The 15,307-nt window shown below is 37.2% G+C and overlaps 2 protein-coding genes across 2 annotated transcripts; both read right to left on the reverse strand.

The window, feature by feature from the left end:
- Positions 1 to 1,405: 1,405 nt before the first annotated feature.
- On the reverse strand, positions 1,406 to 3,147 carry LOC138911676 (uncharacterized). Its single transcript, XM_070211056.1, has 2 exons — positions 2,775 to 3,147; positions 1,406 to 2,697 (listed from the first exon to the last, which is right to left on the reverse strand). Exons 1-2 carry the CDS (start codon positions 3,145 to 3,147, stop codon positions 1,406 to 1,408), a joined length of 1,665 nt encoding a protein of 554 aa, XP_070067157.1.
- Positions 3,148 to 3,355: 208 nt separating this feature from the next.
- On the reverse strand, positions 3,356 to 5,200 carry LOC138911677 (uncharacterized). The gene is made up of 4 exons (XM_070211057.1): positions 4,586 to 5,200; positions 4,284 to 4,469; positions 3,887 to 4,223; positions 3,356 to 3,753 (listed from the first exon to the last, which is right to left on the reverse strand). The coding sequence occupies exons 1-4, from the start codon at positions 5,198 to 5,200 to the stop codon at positions 3,356 to 3,358; spliced, it is 1,536 nt and encodes a 511-aa protein (XP_070067158.1).
- Positions 5,201 to 15,307: the final 10,107 nt, after the last annotated feature.

Here is a 15,307-nt window from a genome sequence, read left to right on the forward strand (position 1 = left end):
TATGTGCGCGCATGACTCTCTCTGACTCTCTTGCTGTATATAATAAGCCAAAAACCATGTATGTAAAACGGCTGCTCACTGCTTCGCGGTGGACAGCTCGAACTCGAAAAGAAAATAGATAATAAAGAACCATCAAGAAAGACGGACGTCTTTTAATCTTGGAACCATTACAATCTATTGACTCGATCACTTAAATTCTTAATCTTAACTTTAAGAACTGCAGCCTGTGTTCCAACCGCCACTTGATTAGCAGATGTCGTCTCATTTTCATTTGCACTCGCACCTTCATCAAACAAAGTTCACACAGCCGAACTACAATACAAAATTTGCGCGCACAAGTGTTTGTTCGAGCGAGAGAGCGTATAGCTGGTTAAAGCGCGCAACGATTAACGGCGATTTTTCTACGGTGTCTATGTACAACAACAAACTGTATGCATATGCACAAGCAAGCGGTTAAGTACACTTATTAGAGAGACTTGGTTAAATTGATCACTTTATGTTAAGGCTCGCAGCACTTAACGCACAACTTTTTGTAAATATGCGCAATGAAATTATAAAATAAAATTATAAACAAAATGCGAACAGAAGGGAAACGAAAAAGTAATAAAGAAATAATCACGTCGGGGTCACCAAAATGTGTAGTTACAAGCCCTTTTGCAACTAATTAATTAGCACTGCTTTGTTTGCAACGAAATTCGATGTTTTATATTTTGTTTCAAATGTATTTATTTACCGCACATGGCACTTATTATAGTTTACGAAATGTTATAATATTGCTCGGCAGTCAACTCGAAATTGCTGTGCCTTGCGCAAGATCAAACGAAAAAACAAAACTATATGCCAACTGAAATTGAAATTGAGCTCCGCAGAACAATGGGCAACGGGCGTCAATACAGGAGGCAAAAGGGCCGATGAAGACAGTAGGCAGCAACTTACAAAGAGCAAACATCATTTGCTCTTAAGCTGTATTTATGATTATTGTCTTCTGCTGTTACTGCATGCAGCCGTCGCTGTTATCTCTACCGGTCACTTGACTAAACATCCTCCCCCCGTTGGAAGGCAAGGGACTTTCAACATCAACCTGTTTTGGCAGCAAACACAGCTTTCGCACGGCTCTGCGTATGACTCCAGTCGCAGTCTGAAGCACTGCAACTCTAGATACCCCATCAGATCCCGAGATCAGCTCTAGAACTCTAGCTAATGGCCACTTCAGTGGCGGTAGGTTCTGATCCTTTACAAGGACGACATCGTTGATGGAAAGTCCTGGCTGAGGAGTGCGCCATTTGGAGCGCTGTTGAAGAAGCGTTAAATACTCTTCGCGCCAAAGGCGCAAAATACTTGTTGTAGGTATGTGACGCGCTGAAAATAGCTAAGCCGATTGAAATTAAGCTTTCTTAGATCAGGCTCAATGTATGACGAAGATGGCGTCAAGATCATCGGGATGCTCTGAAAGTGAAAGTAATGGACGAGAATTAATAATTGCCGTGATGTGGCAGACGAGCGTGCGCAGCGAATCGAAGTCCAAGATGGAAGGGCCGACAGAGCGATAAAGAGAGCGAGGAGGGATGAACGACCATTCAATTGAATCGGATAGGCTAAACTCGTGAACAGCTTTGACTTGTTCGTCACTCAGGAACAGGCGGCTCAGATCTGCCAGCTCATTCTTAGCGCCTATGAAGTTTGTCGCATTGTCAGACCAGATCCTTGAAGATCGAGTGCGAGTCAGGATGAACCGTTTTAAGGCGTTTAGAAACGATATTGGAGACAAATCCTTTACAAGTTCTAAGTGTACTGCCTTTGTAGCGAAGCATATGAACAGGCTAATGTAGCATTTCACGGGAGGCCTGTTGCGGACTTCGCTTTTGTAGAAGAATGGTCCACAGTAATCAACGCCAGTGACCATAAAAGGATACGATGTGTCGAGACGATCAGCTGGTAGATCTGCCATTATATGCTCTGCCAATCGTGGCTTGGCACGAAAACAGATTGTGCATCTGGCAACAATGCTAGAGACTGTTTTACGACCGCCAATGGGCCAGTATTGGAGCCGAATCGAAGCCAATACGGCGCGAGGTCCAGCATGTAAATTCCGTTTATGAAAGTGGATTATTATTGCTCGAGTCACAGGATGCTGGCGAGGCAATATAATCGGATGTCGCGCTGAGAAGTCCAACGACGAATTTTTCAGCCGTCCACCGATACGGAGTAAGCCGAAGTCGTCAAGGAATGGCGCGAGAGAAGCCATTGAGCTAGACCGTTTGACGGGCCTTCCTTCCATCAGTGCCTTGTAGTCATCCATCAGAGTAGCCATTTCCACTGACCGCAGCAACAGATGTGTGTCATGATGCACGTGGCTTACAGTTACCTCAGATCCTCGGATTCGATTTACAAACTTGTAAATGTAAGCAAAGACGCGTTGCAGCTTGGAGAACGAGTTGATGAACTTGCAGCCAATTGACAGATCAAGTTGCGCTGCAGTTCCGAGCAGTACCTTGTGTCGGAGTTCTGGCAAGGATTCGACAGGTACACAGGAGGCAGGCCACTCTTCTTTTTCCTTTCTGAGAAAGCTCGGGCCATGGGCCCATAACGGGGACCTGGAAAGCTCACTGGGCAGCGCTCCTCGTGAAATTATATCCGCCGGGCTTAATTCAGTGGGAATATGATGCCATTCCATGCCAGTGGTGAGCTCTTGGATGGCTGCGACCCAACGAAAATATTGAATTTGGAAGCATCATTGCGAATCCAAACCAAAACTACAGCAGAGTCTGACCAACAGTAATAACGACAGTTAAACATTTTCAGTTGGCAGATTTCGCTGAGAAGTTCAGCCAATAATGCAGCTCCGCAGAGTTCCAGCTTTGGTACAGTGCTGGTTTTCACAGGCGCGACACGCGACTTGGAACACAAGAGACGTACGCTTGTGTTGCCATGGCACCTTGAAACTGTATAGACGCATGCTCCATAAGCGCTCAGGCTGGCATCACAAAATCCGTGAATCTCAACTGTGCTGTCTGATGAGACTGCACGACGTGGATACTGGAATTGCTGAGTCTGCTCAAAATCAGCGCAGAAGTTGACCCAGGCTGTGCTTAAGTGTACAGGCAAGCTCTCATCCCAGTCCAGTTTTTCTCTCCAGAGATCCTGCATAGAAATTTTAGATTTTGTTATTACAGGTCCAACAAGACCAAGGGGGTCGTAAAAACGAGCAATTGAGGAGAGGATTGATCGTTTTGTCAGTCTCGAGGGTTGCCTCAGTGGAGAAAAAGAAAAAAGAAAACAGTCTGAGGCGGGATCCCAAACGAAGCCTAACGTTTTCGTGATATCGCTGCCATCGTTGAACTTAAGCAGCGATTCTCTATCCTCTCTTCCGATATGCTTTGGAGTACAGTAGCGTTGTAGAACACCATTTTCGTAGCTTAAAGTTGCCCTTGGCGAGTAGTCCAGACGTTTGCTTCAATATCTCGACTGCTTCTTGAACACATCTACCACCAGAGATGAGATCATCCACGTAGAAATCCCTTTTAATAATGTCAGCGCCAATGGGAAATGCCTGCTGCTCATCCATGGCCAGTTGGTGAATAGCCCGCACTGAGAGAAACGATGCTGGTTTTGTGCCGTAGGTGACGGTGTCTAATTTGTAAGTCTGTATCTTCTGATGCTGAGAAGCACGCCACAGAATACATTGAAGATAGCTGTCTGCTGGTTCGACTCGTACGCATCGATACATTTTGCATATGTCGCCTGTGAGGGCGACTGCGAATGTACGAAAACGCATCAGTATCGAAAACAGTTTCGGTTGGATGGTAGGACCGTGCAACATTCAGCGAGTGTACAGAGGTAGTAGCTGCTGATCCATCAAACATGACCCTCAGCTTGGTTGTAGTACCTTCCTCCTTCAGCACGCAGTGATGTGGCAGATAGTATTTGCATTGGCTCAGTGCAGCTAAGCTAACAAGTGGCATATGATTTAAGTCAAGATATTCCTTGATAAATGCTGCATACTGGGTTTTCAAAGTTGGGTTGTGGTCTAGTTTTCTTTCTAAATTAAGAAATCGGCGAAGCGCCTGTTGATAGGAGTCACCCAGCTGATCCAGGCTTAGACGAAGCGGTAAGCGAACTGAATACTCGCCAATCGGCAGACGCTTAAAATTGGCCTGAAAGTGTGCCTCGCAGTCACGCTCCTCCCTGTTCGGTGATGACTCAGGCTCGGTGCAAGATTCCAGCTCCCAAAACCGACGGATTAATTCATCAATCTATGCATTCGTCTGCAGATGCGTGTCTACCAGCAGATCTGGATTCATCCCTAATCGCCTAGCCACGAGCGATGAGTTTCCTGCATGTGCAGCACCTCCAGTCGCGACCCAACCAAAGCGATTCTTTTGCAATATCGGCAGTCCAGCAGCTAGTTTTATCTGGCCAACGCAAAGCAGATCGAAAAACAGACTGGCTCCGAACAACATGTCGATTTGCTGAGATTTGAAGAATTCAGGATCAGCTAGTTGTATGTTTGACGGAATGTGAAGCCGGGTCAAGAGTGAAGCCAGGCGGAGTATTCAGACACTCGAGATTGGACATTGATGTTTACCGAAAAACCATCTGACGAAAACGCTGCATCACCAATGCCAGAGACGACTGCTGTGGACTTGAATTTGCGCAGCTGGATCTGATGAGCAAGACAAGAGGTGATGATGTGCAATTGCGACTCAGAGTCGAGCAACGCACGGCAGGACACCAAAGAGCTAGCGTGATTTCTTACATTGATGACGGCAGTGGCAAGTAGGACAACATCATGCTTAAGATGCTGGTCGATGGAGAGTGTCAACGACGAAGTTGCCGCCAGGATGTTTTGAGATGACGTATGAGTTTCGGCTTCTTGAACATTGTGTGAGCTAGAAGCAGCGCTGTGACTGCTTGTGTTGCTAAGATGCAACAGGCTGTGATGTTTGCTTCCACAGACTCTGTAAGTGCTGGAACCGCAGACTCTCAGCTGATGTCCCCTTTGCAGGCAATTAAGGCACAGCGCAAGCCGTTTGGCTTCATGAAGGCGCAGCGAGGGCGATAATTTTGCGAATTGCAAACATTTATAAATGGAGTGGCCTGCGGCTTCACAAAATACACATGTATACGTTCCATTCTTGGTCACCACAAACGTTCTTCTACTACTGTTGTTCTGGGCCACCTGGGAGCCCGGCGTGTACATTGCCGTCGCGTGATCCGCATTTTCCAGCCTTTGACAACGCTTCTCAATGAAAGCTGTAAGCCCCTCACATGATGGTATGACGTCCAACGGCGCATCATCCTCCCAGCTAGCTTGCGTGGCGCTATCTAGCTTTTGCAGCAGCGTGTGTACTATGATGCAGCCGGCGATCTGTTCCAGAGAGAGTTGACCTTATCTGAGAATTCGCGCAGCTGTGTCGTCGCACCCTTATCCAGCTTTCTTAAACCCAAAATTTCAGCAATATGTGCCTGAAAAACAAGACGCTTGTTTTTAAAACGCTTATCAAGCAGTTCTAGAGCGGCAGCATAATTAGCGTTTGACATTTCTAACGAGCGAATTGTATCCAGCGCTGTTCCTTTGAGGCATGACCGTAGATGCTGAAGTTTTTCAATGTTGGTCAAATACGGATCCTTATCAATGACCGTGGTGAACATATTCGAGAAGTCAGACCATTCTGTGTATCCTCCACTAAACTCCGGCAATTTAAGTTGAGGCAATCAAGAGTGGTTTGGAACAACAAAAGTAGAGCGCGGATCATCGGCTGGGGCGGAATTGAAAGTAGAACAATGTGGAGTCTGCTGAATCTTGCTTCGATTACCGCGCTCGCGTTGAAGGGACACTCGTAGCCGCCTAATGGTTGACTCAAAGCTTGACTGAAGATCCTCTTCAACGGTGGCCTGACTCACATCCAACAAACTATCATAGAATGTTTCAAATTTCGCCTGCCATGCAGATGCCATGCATATGTAATCTTGCAGCTCGTAGTCATCAACATCGCGAAGTCGCGCGGGATCAAGTTCAGAAGACAATCTATTGACTCGATCACTTAAATTCTTAATCTTAACTTTAAGAACTGCAGCCTGATTAGCAGATGTCGTCTCATTTTCATTTGCACTTGCACCTTCATCAAACAAAGTTCACACAGCCGAACTACAATACAAAATTTGCGCGCACAAGTGTTTGTTCGAGCGAGAGAGCGTATAGCTGGTTAAAGCGCGCAACGATTAACGGCGATTTTTCTAGGGCGTCTATGTACAACAACAAACTGTATGCATATGCACAAGCAAGCGTTAAGTACAGTTATTAGAGAGACTTGGTTAAATTGATCACTTTATGTTGAGGCTCGCAGCACTTAACGCACAACTTTTTGTAAATATGCGCAATGAAATTATATAATGAAATTATAAACAAAATGCGAACAGAAGGGAAACGAAAAAGTAATAAAGAAATAATCACGTCGGGGTCACCAAAATGTGTAGTTACAAGCCCTTTTGCAACTAATTAATTAGCACTGCTTTGTTTGCAACGAAATTCGATATTTTATATTTTGTTTCAAATGTATTTATTTACCGCACAGGGCACTTACTATAGTTTACGAAATGTTATAATATTGCTCGGCAGTCAACTCGAAATAGCTGTGCCTTGCTTGCGATCAAACGAAAAAACAAAACTATATGCCAAGTAAACGAAATTGAGCTCCGCTTAGAACAATGGGCAGCGGTAGTCAATGCAGGAGGCAAAAGGGCCGATGAAGAGAATAGGCAGCAACTTACAAAGAGCAAACATCATTGCTCTTAAGCTGTATTTATGATTATTGTCTTCTGCTCTTACTGCACGCAGCCGTCGCTGTTATCTCCTCCGGTCACTTGACCAAACAATATCTTAAAAAACAAAATGTTTTTTTATGCAACAACTTATATTTATGATATAGTCGCCGATCTTAATAGGATTTTGCATCTATATGAAAGGCATAGGAAAACTATTAAATGCCGAGTTTGGTAAAGATATCTTGAAAACCAAAATGTTTTTTATACAATAACTTAATTTTCGACCGATCGTTCCTATGTTAGCTATATGATATAGGCGTCCAAACTTAATAGGATTTTGCATCTATATGAAGAACATAGTAAAACTAATAAATGTCGAGTTTGGTAAAGATTTTTTGAGAAGCAAAATGATTTTTTGTACAACCACTTAATTTTCGACCGATCGTTCGTATGGCAGCTATATGTTCCGATCTTAATAGGATTTTGCATTTATATGAAAGGCATAGGAAAACTAATTAATGACGAGGTGGGTAAAGATATTTTAAAAAACAAAATGTTTTTTTATGCAACAACTTAATTTTCTACCGATCGTTCCTATGTCAGCTATATGATATAGTCGTCCAATCTTAATTGGATTTTGCATCTATATGAAGAGCATAGTAAAACCAATTAATGTCGAGATTGGTCAAGATTTCTTAAATAGCAAAATGATATTTTGAACAACAACTTAATTTTCGACCGATTGTTCCTATGTCAGCTATATGATATAGTCTTCCGATATTAAAAAAATTTTGCATCTAAATAAAGAGCATAGTAAAACTAATAAATGTCGAGTTTGGTCAAGATTTCTTGAAAAGCAAACTGTTTTTTCATACAACAACTTAATTTTCTACCGACCCTTCCTATGGCAGCTATATGATATAGTGGTCCGATTTAATAAGGATTTTGCATTTATATGAAAGGCATAGAAAACTTTTAATGTCGAGTTTGGTAAAGATAACTTGAAAAAAAAAATGTTTTTTATACAACTTAATTTTCGACCGATCGTTCCAATGTTAGCTATATGATATAGTCGTCCGATCTTAATAGGATTTTGGATCTATATGAAGAGCATAGTAAAACTAATAAATGTCGAGTTTGGTAAAAATTTCTTGAGAAGCATAATGACCGATCGTTCGTCTGACAGCTAAATGATATAGTGGTCTGATCTTAATATGACTTTGGAATATATGTGGAGTATAGAAAAGATAATAAATGCTGAGTTTGGTCAAGATATTTTGAAAATCAAAATATTTTTCGATACAACTTAATTTATAACCGATCGATCCTATGGCAGCTATATGATATAGAGGTCCGATCTTAATAGGATTTTGCATCTTTATGAAGAGCATAGTAACACTAATAAATAGAGAGGTTAGTCAAGATATCTTATTAACAAAATGTTTTTATATACAACTTAATTTTCGACCAATCGTTCCTATTGCAGCTATATGATATAGTAGTCCGATCTTAATAGGATTTTGCATCTATATGAAGGGCAACGTAAAACTAATAAATGTTGAGTTTGGTAAAGATATCTTGCATAACAAAATGTTTTTTATACAACAACTTAATTTTCGACCGATCTTTCCTATGGCAGCTATATAATATAGTGGTCCGATCTTAACAAGATTTTGCATCTAGATGAGCAGCATAGTACATCTAATAAATGTCAAGTTTGGTCAAGATTTCTTGAATAGCAAAGTGATTTTTCGTACAACAACTTAATTTTCGACCGATCTTTCCCATGGCAGCTTTATGATATAGTAGTCCGATCTTATTATGTTTTTGCCTACGTATGAGGAGTATAGTAAAACTAATAAATGTCGAGTTTGGTCAAGATTTCTTGAAAAGCTAAATGATTTTTCGTACAACTTAATTTTCGACCGATCGTTCGTATGACAGCTATATGACATAGTGGTTTGATCTTAATTTGATTTTGCAATATATGTGGATTATAGGAAAACTAATATATGCCGAGTTTGGTCAAGATATCTTGAAAAACAAAATATTTTTTGATACAACAATTTAAATTTCGACCGATCGTTCGTATGACAGCTATATGATATAGTGGTTTGATCTTAATTTGATTTTGCATTATATGTGGATTATAGGAAAACTAATAAATGCCGCGTTTGGTCAAGATATCTTGAAAAACAAAATATTTTTTAATACAACAACTTAATTTTCGACCGATCGTTCGTATGACAGCTATATGATATAGTGGTTTGATCTTAATATGATTTTGCATTGTATGTGGATTATGGGAAAACTAATATATGCCGAATTTGGTCAAGATATCTTGAAAAACAAAATATTTTTTATACAACAACTTAATTTACGACAGATCGTTCCTATGGCAGCTATATGATATAGTGGTCTGACATTAATAGGATTTTGCATTTATATGAAGGGCACAGTATAACTAACAAATGTCGAGTTTGGTAATTATATCTTGAAAAACAAAATGTTTTTTTATACAACTTAATTTTCTACCGACCGTTTCTTTGGCAGCTATATGATATAGTGATCCGATATAATTAGGATTTTGCATTTATATGAAAGGCATAGGAAAACTATTAAATGCCGAATTTGGTAGAGATAACTTGAAAAACAAAATGTTTTTTATACAACAACTAAATTTTCGACTGACCGTTCCTATGTTAGCTGTATGATATAGTCGTCCGATCTTAATAGGATTTTGCATCTATATGAAGAGCAACGTAAAACTAATAAATGTTGAGTTTGGTAAAGATATCTTGCATAACAAAATGTTTTTTATACAACAACTTAATTTTCGACCGATCTTTCCTATGGCAGCTATATAATATAGTGGTCCGATCTTAACAAGATTTTGCATCTAGATGAGCAGCATAGTACATCTAATAAATGTCAAGTTTGGTCAAGATTTCTTGAATAGCAAAGTGATTTTTCGTACAACAACTTAATTTTCGACCGATCTTTCCCATGGCAGCTTTATGATATAGTAGTCCGATCTTATTATGTTTTTGCCTACGTATGAGGAGTATAGTAAAACTAATAAATGTCGAGTTTGGTCAAGATTTCTTGAAAAGCTAAATGATTTTTCGTACAACTTAATTTTCGACCGATCGTTCGTATGACAGCTATATGACATAGTGGTTTGATCTTAATTTGATTTTGCAATATATGTGGATTATAGGAAAACTAATATATGCCGAGTTTGGTCAAGATATCTTGAAAAACAAAATATTTTTTGATACAACAATTTAAATTTCGACCGATCGTTCGTATGACAGCTATATGATATAGTGGTTTGATCTTAATTTGATTTTGCATTATATGTGGATTATAGGAAAACTAATAAATGCCGAGTTTGGTCAAGATATCTTGAAAAACAAAATATTTTTTAATACAACAACTTAATTTTCGACCGATCGTTCGTATGACAGCTATATGATATAGTGGTTTGATCTTAATATGATTTTGCATTGTATGTGGATTATGGGAAAACTAATATATGCCGAATTTGGTCAAGATATCTTGAAAAACAAAATATTTTTTATACAACAACTTAATTTACGACAGATCGTTCCTATGGCAGCTATATGATATAGTGGTCTGACATTAATAGGATTTTGCATTTATATGAAGGGCACAGTATAACTAACAAATGTCGAGTTTGGTAATTATATCTTGAAAAACAAAATGTTTTTTTATACAACTTAATTTTCTACCGACCGTTTCTATGGCAGCTATATGATATAGTGATCCGATATAATTAGGATTTTGCATTTATATGAAAGGCATAGGAAAACTATTAAATGCCGAATTTGGTAGAGATAACTTGAAAAACAAAATGTTTTTTATACAACAACTAAATTTTCGACTGACCGTTCCTATGTTAGCTGTATGATATAGTCGTCCGATCTTAATAGGATTTTGCATCTATATGAAGAGCATAGTAAAACTAATAACTGCCGAGTTTAGTCAAGATATCTCATAATCAAAATGGTTTTTCATACAACTTAATTTTCGACCGATAGTTCCTATTGCAGCTATATGATATAGTGGTCTGTTCTTAATAGAATTTTGCATCAATATGAACCCCATAGTAAAACTAAAAAATGCCGAGTTTAGTCAAGATATCTTATAAACAAAATGTTTTTTCATAAAACTTAATTTTCGGGCGATCGTTCCTATTGCAAATTGATAATATAGTGGTCCGATCTTAATAGGACTTTGCATCTATATGAAGAGCATAGTAAAACCAATAAATGTCGAGATTGGTCAAGATTTCTTGAAGAGCAAAATGATATTTTGTACAACATCTTAATTTTCGATCGATCGTTCGTATGACTGTTATATGATATAGTGGTTTGATCTTAATATGATTTTGAATTGTATGTGGATTATAGGAAAACTAATAAATGCCGAGTTTGGTCAAGATATTTTGAAAAACAAAATATTTTTTGATACAACTTAATTTTCGACCGATCGTTCCTATGGCAGCTATATGATATAGTGGTCTGACATTAATAGGATTTTGCATTAATATGAAGGGCACAGTATAACTAACAAATGTCGAGTTTGGTAAATATCTCTTGAAAAACAAAATTTTTATTTATACAACAACTTAATTTTTTACCGAACGGTCCAATGGCAGCTATATGATGTAGTGGTCCGATTTAATTGGGATTTTGCATTTATATGAAAGGCATAGGAAAACTAATAAATGTCGAGTTTGGTTCAGATTTCTTGAAAAGCAAAATGATATTTTGTACATCTTAATTTTCGACCGATTGTTCCTATATCAGCTATATGATATAGTCTTCCGATCTTAAAAGGATTTTCATCTATATAAAGAGCATAGTAAAACTAGTAAATGCCGAGCTTGGTGAAGATTTCTTGAAAAGCAAACTGTTTTTTTAAACAATAACTTACATTTTCTACCGACCGTTCCTATGGCAGCTATATGATATAGTGGTCCGATTTAATTAGGATTTTGCATTTATATGAAAGGCATAGGAAAACTATTGAGTGCCGAGTTTGGTCAAGATTTCTTGAAAAGCAAAATGATATTTTGTAAAACAACTTAATTTTCGACCGATTGTTCCTATATCAGCTATATGATATAGTCTTCCGATCTTAAAAGGATTTTCATCTATATAAAGAGCATAGTAAAACTAATAAATGTCGAGCTTGGTGAAGATTTCTTGAAAAGCAAACTGTTTTTTCAAACAATAACTTAAATTTTCTACCGACCGTTCCTATGGCAGCTATATGATATAGTGGTCCGATTTAATTAGGATTTTGCATTTATATGAAAGGCATAGGAAAACTATTGAATGCCGAGTTTGGTCAAGATTTCTTGAAAAGCAAAATGATATTTTGTACAACAACTTAATTTTCGACCGATTGTTCCTATATTAGCTATATGATATAGTCTTCCGATCTTAAAAGGATTTTGCATCTATATAAAGAGATATAAAGAAACTAATAAATGCCGAGTTTAGTCAAGATATCTTGTGAACAAAATGTTTTTTCATACAACTTAATTTTCGGGCGATCGTTCCTATTGCAAATATATAATATAGTGGTCCGATCTTAATAGGATTTTGCATCAATATGAAGAGCATAGTAAAACTAATAAACGTCGAGTTTGGTCAAGATATCTTGAAAAGCATAATGATTTTTCGTACAACAACTTAATTTTCGACCGATCGTTGCTATGGCAGCTATATGATATAGTGGACTGTTCTAAATAGGATTTTGCACATATATGAGGAGTATAGCAAAACTTATAAATGCCGAGTTTGGTCACGAATGATTTTTCATACAATAACTTAATTATCTACCGACCGTTCCTATGGCAGCTATATAATATAGTGGTCCGATTTAATTAGAATTTTTCATTTATATGAAACGCAGAGGAAAACTAATAAATGCCGAGTTTGGTAAAGATATCTTAAAAAACAAAATGATTTTTTATGCAACAACCTAATTTTCGACCGATTGTTCCTATGTTAGCTATATGATATAGGATTTTGCATCTATATGAAGAGCATAGTAAAACTAATAAATGTCGAGTTTGGTAAAGATTTCTTGAAAACCAAATATAGTTTGATACAACAACTTATTTTTCGACCGATCGTTACTAAGGCAGCTATATGATATAGTGGTCCGATCTTAATAAGATTTTGCATCTATATGAAGAGTATAGTAAAACTAATAGATGCCGAGTTTAGTTAAGATTTTTTGAAAAGCAAAATGTTTTTTCATACAATAACTTAATTATCCACCTACCGTTCCTATGGCAGCTATATAATATAGTGGTCCGATTTAATTAGGATTTTTCATTTATATGAAAGGCAGAGGAAAACTAATAAATGCCGAGTTTGGTAAGGATATCTTAAAAAACAAAATGGTTTTTTATGCAACAACTTAATTTTCGACCGATTGTTCCTATGTTAACTATATGATATAGTCGTCCGAACGTAATAGGATTTTGCATCTATATGAAGAGCATAGTATAACTAATAAACGTCGAGTTTGGTAATGATTTCTTGAAAAGCAAAATGATTTTTTGTACAACTTAATTTTCGACCGATCGTTCGTGTGGCAGCTATATGACATAGTGGTCTGACCTTAATAAAATTTTGCATTTATGTGAAGGGCACAGTATTACTAACAAATGTCGAGTTTGGTCAAGATTTCTTGAAAAGCAAACTGTTTTTTCATACAACAACTTAATTTACTACCAATCTTTCCTATGTCAGCCATATGATATAGTCGTCCGATCTTAATAGGATTTTGCATCTATATGAAGAGCAGAGTATAACCAATAAATTTCGAGATTGGTCAAGATTTCTTGAAAAGCAAAGTGATATTTTGTATAACAACTTAATTTTCGACCGATTGTTCCTATGGCAGCTATATGATATAGAGGTCCGCTCTTAATAGGATTTTGCTTCTATATAAAGAGCATAGTAAAACTAATAAATGTCGAGTTTCGTCAAGATATCTTATAAACAAAATGTTTTTCATACAACTTAATTTTCGACCGATCGTTCCTATTGCAGCTATATGATATAGTGGTCCGATCTTAATAGGATTTTGCATCTTTATGAAGAGCATAGTAAAACTAATAAATAGCGAGTTTAGTCAAGATATCTTATAAACAAAATGTTTTTTCATAATACTTAATTTTCAGCCGATCGGTCCTATTGCAGCTATATGATATAGTGGTCCGATCTTAATAGGATTTTGCATCTATATGAAGAGCATAGTAAAACTAATAAATTTCGAGTTTGGTAAAGATACTTTGAAAAACAAAATGTTTTTTATACAACAACTTAATTTACGACCGATTGTTCCTATGTCAGCTATATGATATAGGCGTCTGATCTTAATAGGATTTTGAATCATGAAGAGCATAGTAAAACTAATAAATGTCGAGTTTGGTCAAGATTTCTTGAATAGCAAAATGATTTTTCGTACAACAAATTAATTTTCAACCGATAATTCGTATGGCAGCTATATGATATAGTGGACTGATCTAAATAGGATTTTGCACATATATGAGGAGTATAGCAAAACATATAAATGCCGAATTTGGTCAAAATATCTTAAAAAAAAAAATATTTTTACTTACAACTTAATTTTCGAGTTATCGTTTTATAGCAGCTTTATGATATAGTGGGCCGATCTTATTACGTTATTGCCTATGTATGAGGAGTATAGTATAACTAATGAATGTCGAGTTTGGTCAAGATTTCTTGAGAAGCGAAATAATTTTTCGTACAACTTAATTTTCGACCGATCGTTCATATGACAGCTATATGATATAGTGGTTTGATCTTAATAAGATTTAGCAATATATGTGGATTAAAGGAAAACTAATAAATGCCAAGTTTGTTTAAGATATCTTAAATAAAAAAATATTTTTTGATACAACTTAATTTTCGACCGATCTTTCCTATGGCAGCTATATGATATAGTGGTCCGATCTTAATAAGATTTTGCATCTATATAAAGATCATGGTAAAACTTATAGATGCCGAGTTTAGTCAAGATATCTTATAAACAAAATATTTTTTCATACAACTTTATTTTCGACCGTTCGTTCCTATTGCAGCTATATGATATAGTGGTCCGATCTTAATAGGATTTTGCATCTATATAAAGAGCATAGTAAAACTAATAAATGTCGAGTTCGGTCAAGATTTCTTGAAAAGCAAAATGTTTTTTCATAGAACAAATTAATTTTCTACCGACCGCTCCTATGGCAGCTATATGATATAGTGGTCCGATTTAATTAGGATTTTTCATTTATATGAAAGGCAGAGGAAAACTAATAAATGCCGAGTTTGGTAAAGATATCTTAAAAAACAAAATGTTTTTTTATGCAACAACTTAATTTTCAACCGATCGTTCCTATGTCAGCTATATGATATAGTCGTCCGATCTTAAACGGATTTTGCATCTATATGAAGAGCATAGTAAAACTAATAAATGTCGAGTT

Source organism: Drosophila virilis, unplaced genomic scaffold, assembly GCF_030788295.1.
Source record: "Drosophila virilis strain 15010-1051.87 unplaced genomic scaffold, Dvir_AGI_RSII-ME tig00001966, whole genome shotgun sequence".
NCBI lineage: Eukaryota > Metazoa > Arthropoda > Insecta > Diptera > Drosophilidae > Drosophila > Drosophila virilis.

What these genes read in the sequence shown, in the direction of transcription:
- LOC138911677 (XM_070211057.1), bottom strand. Translation starts at nt 5,200, where the DNA reads ATGTACACGCCGGGCTCCCAGGTGGCCCAGAACAACAGTAGTAGAAGA. An exon ending in TTTCGTCAGATGGTTTTTCG is followed by an intron (nt 4,470 to 4,585) that starts GTAAACATCAAT and finishes TTCAAATCTCAG; the next exon opens with CAAATCGACATGTTGTTCGG. An exon ending in GGATGAATCCAGATCTGCTG is followed by an intron (nt 4,224 to 4,283) that starts GTAGACACGCAT and finishes CGGTTTTGGGAG; the next exon opens with CTGGAATCTTGCACCGAGCC.
- LOC138911676 (XM_070211056.1), bottom strand. Translation starts at nt 3,147, where the DNA reads ATGCAGGATCTCTGGAGAGAAAAACTGGACTGGGATGAGAGCTTGCCT. An exon ending in GTTTAACTGTCGTTATTACT is followed by an intron (nt 2,698 to 2,774) that starts GTTGGTCAGACT and finishes GTTGGGTCGCAG; the next exon opens with CCATCCAAGAGCTCACCACT.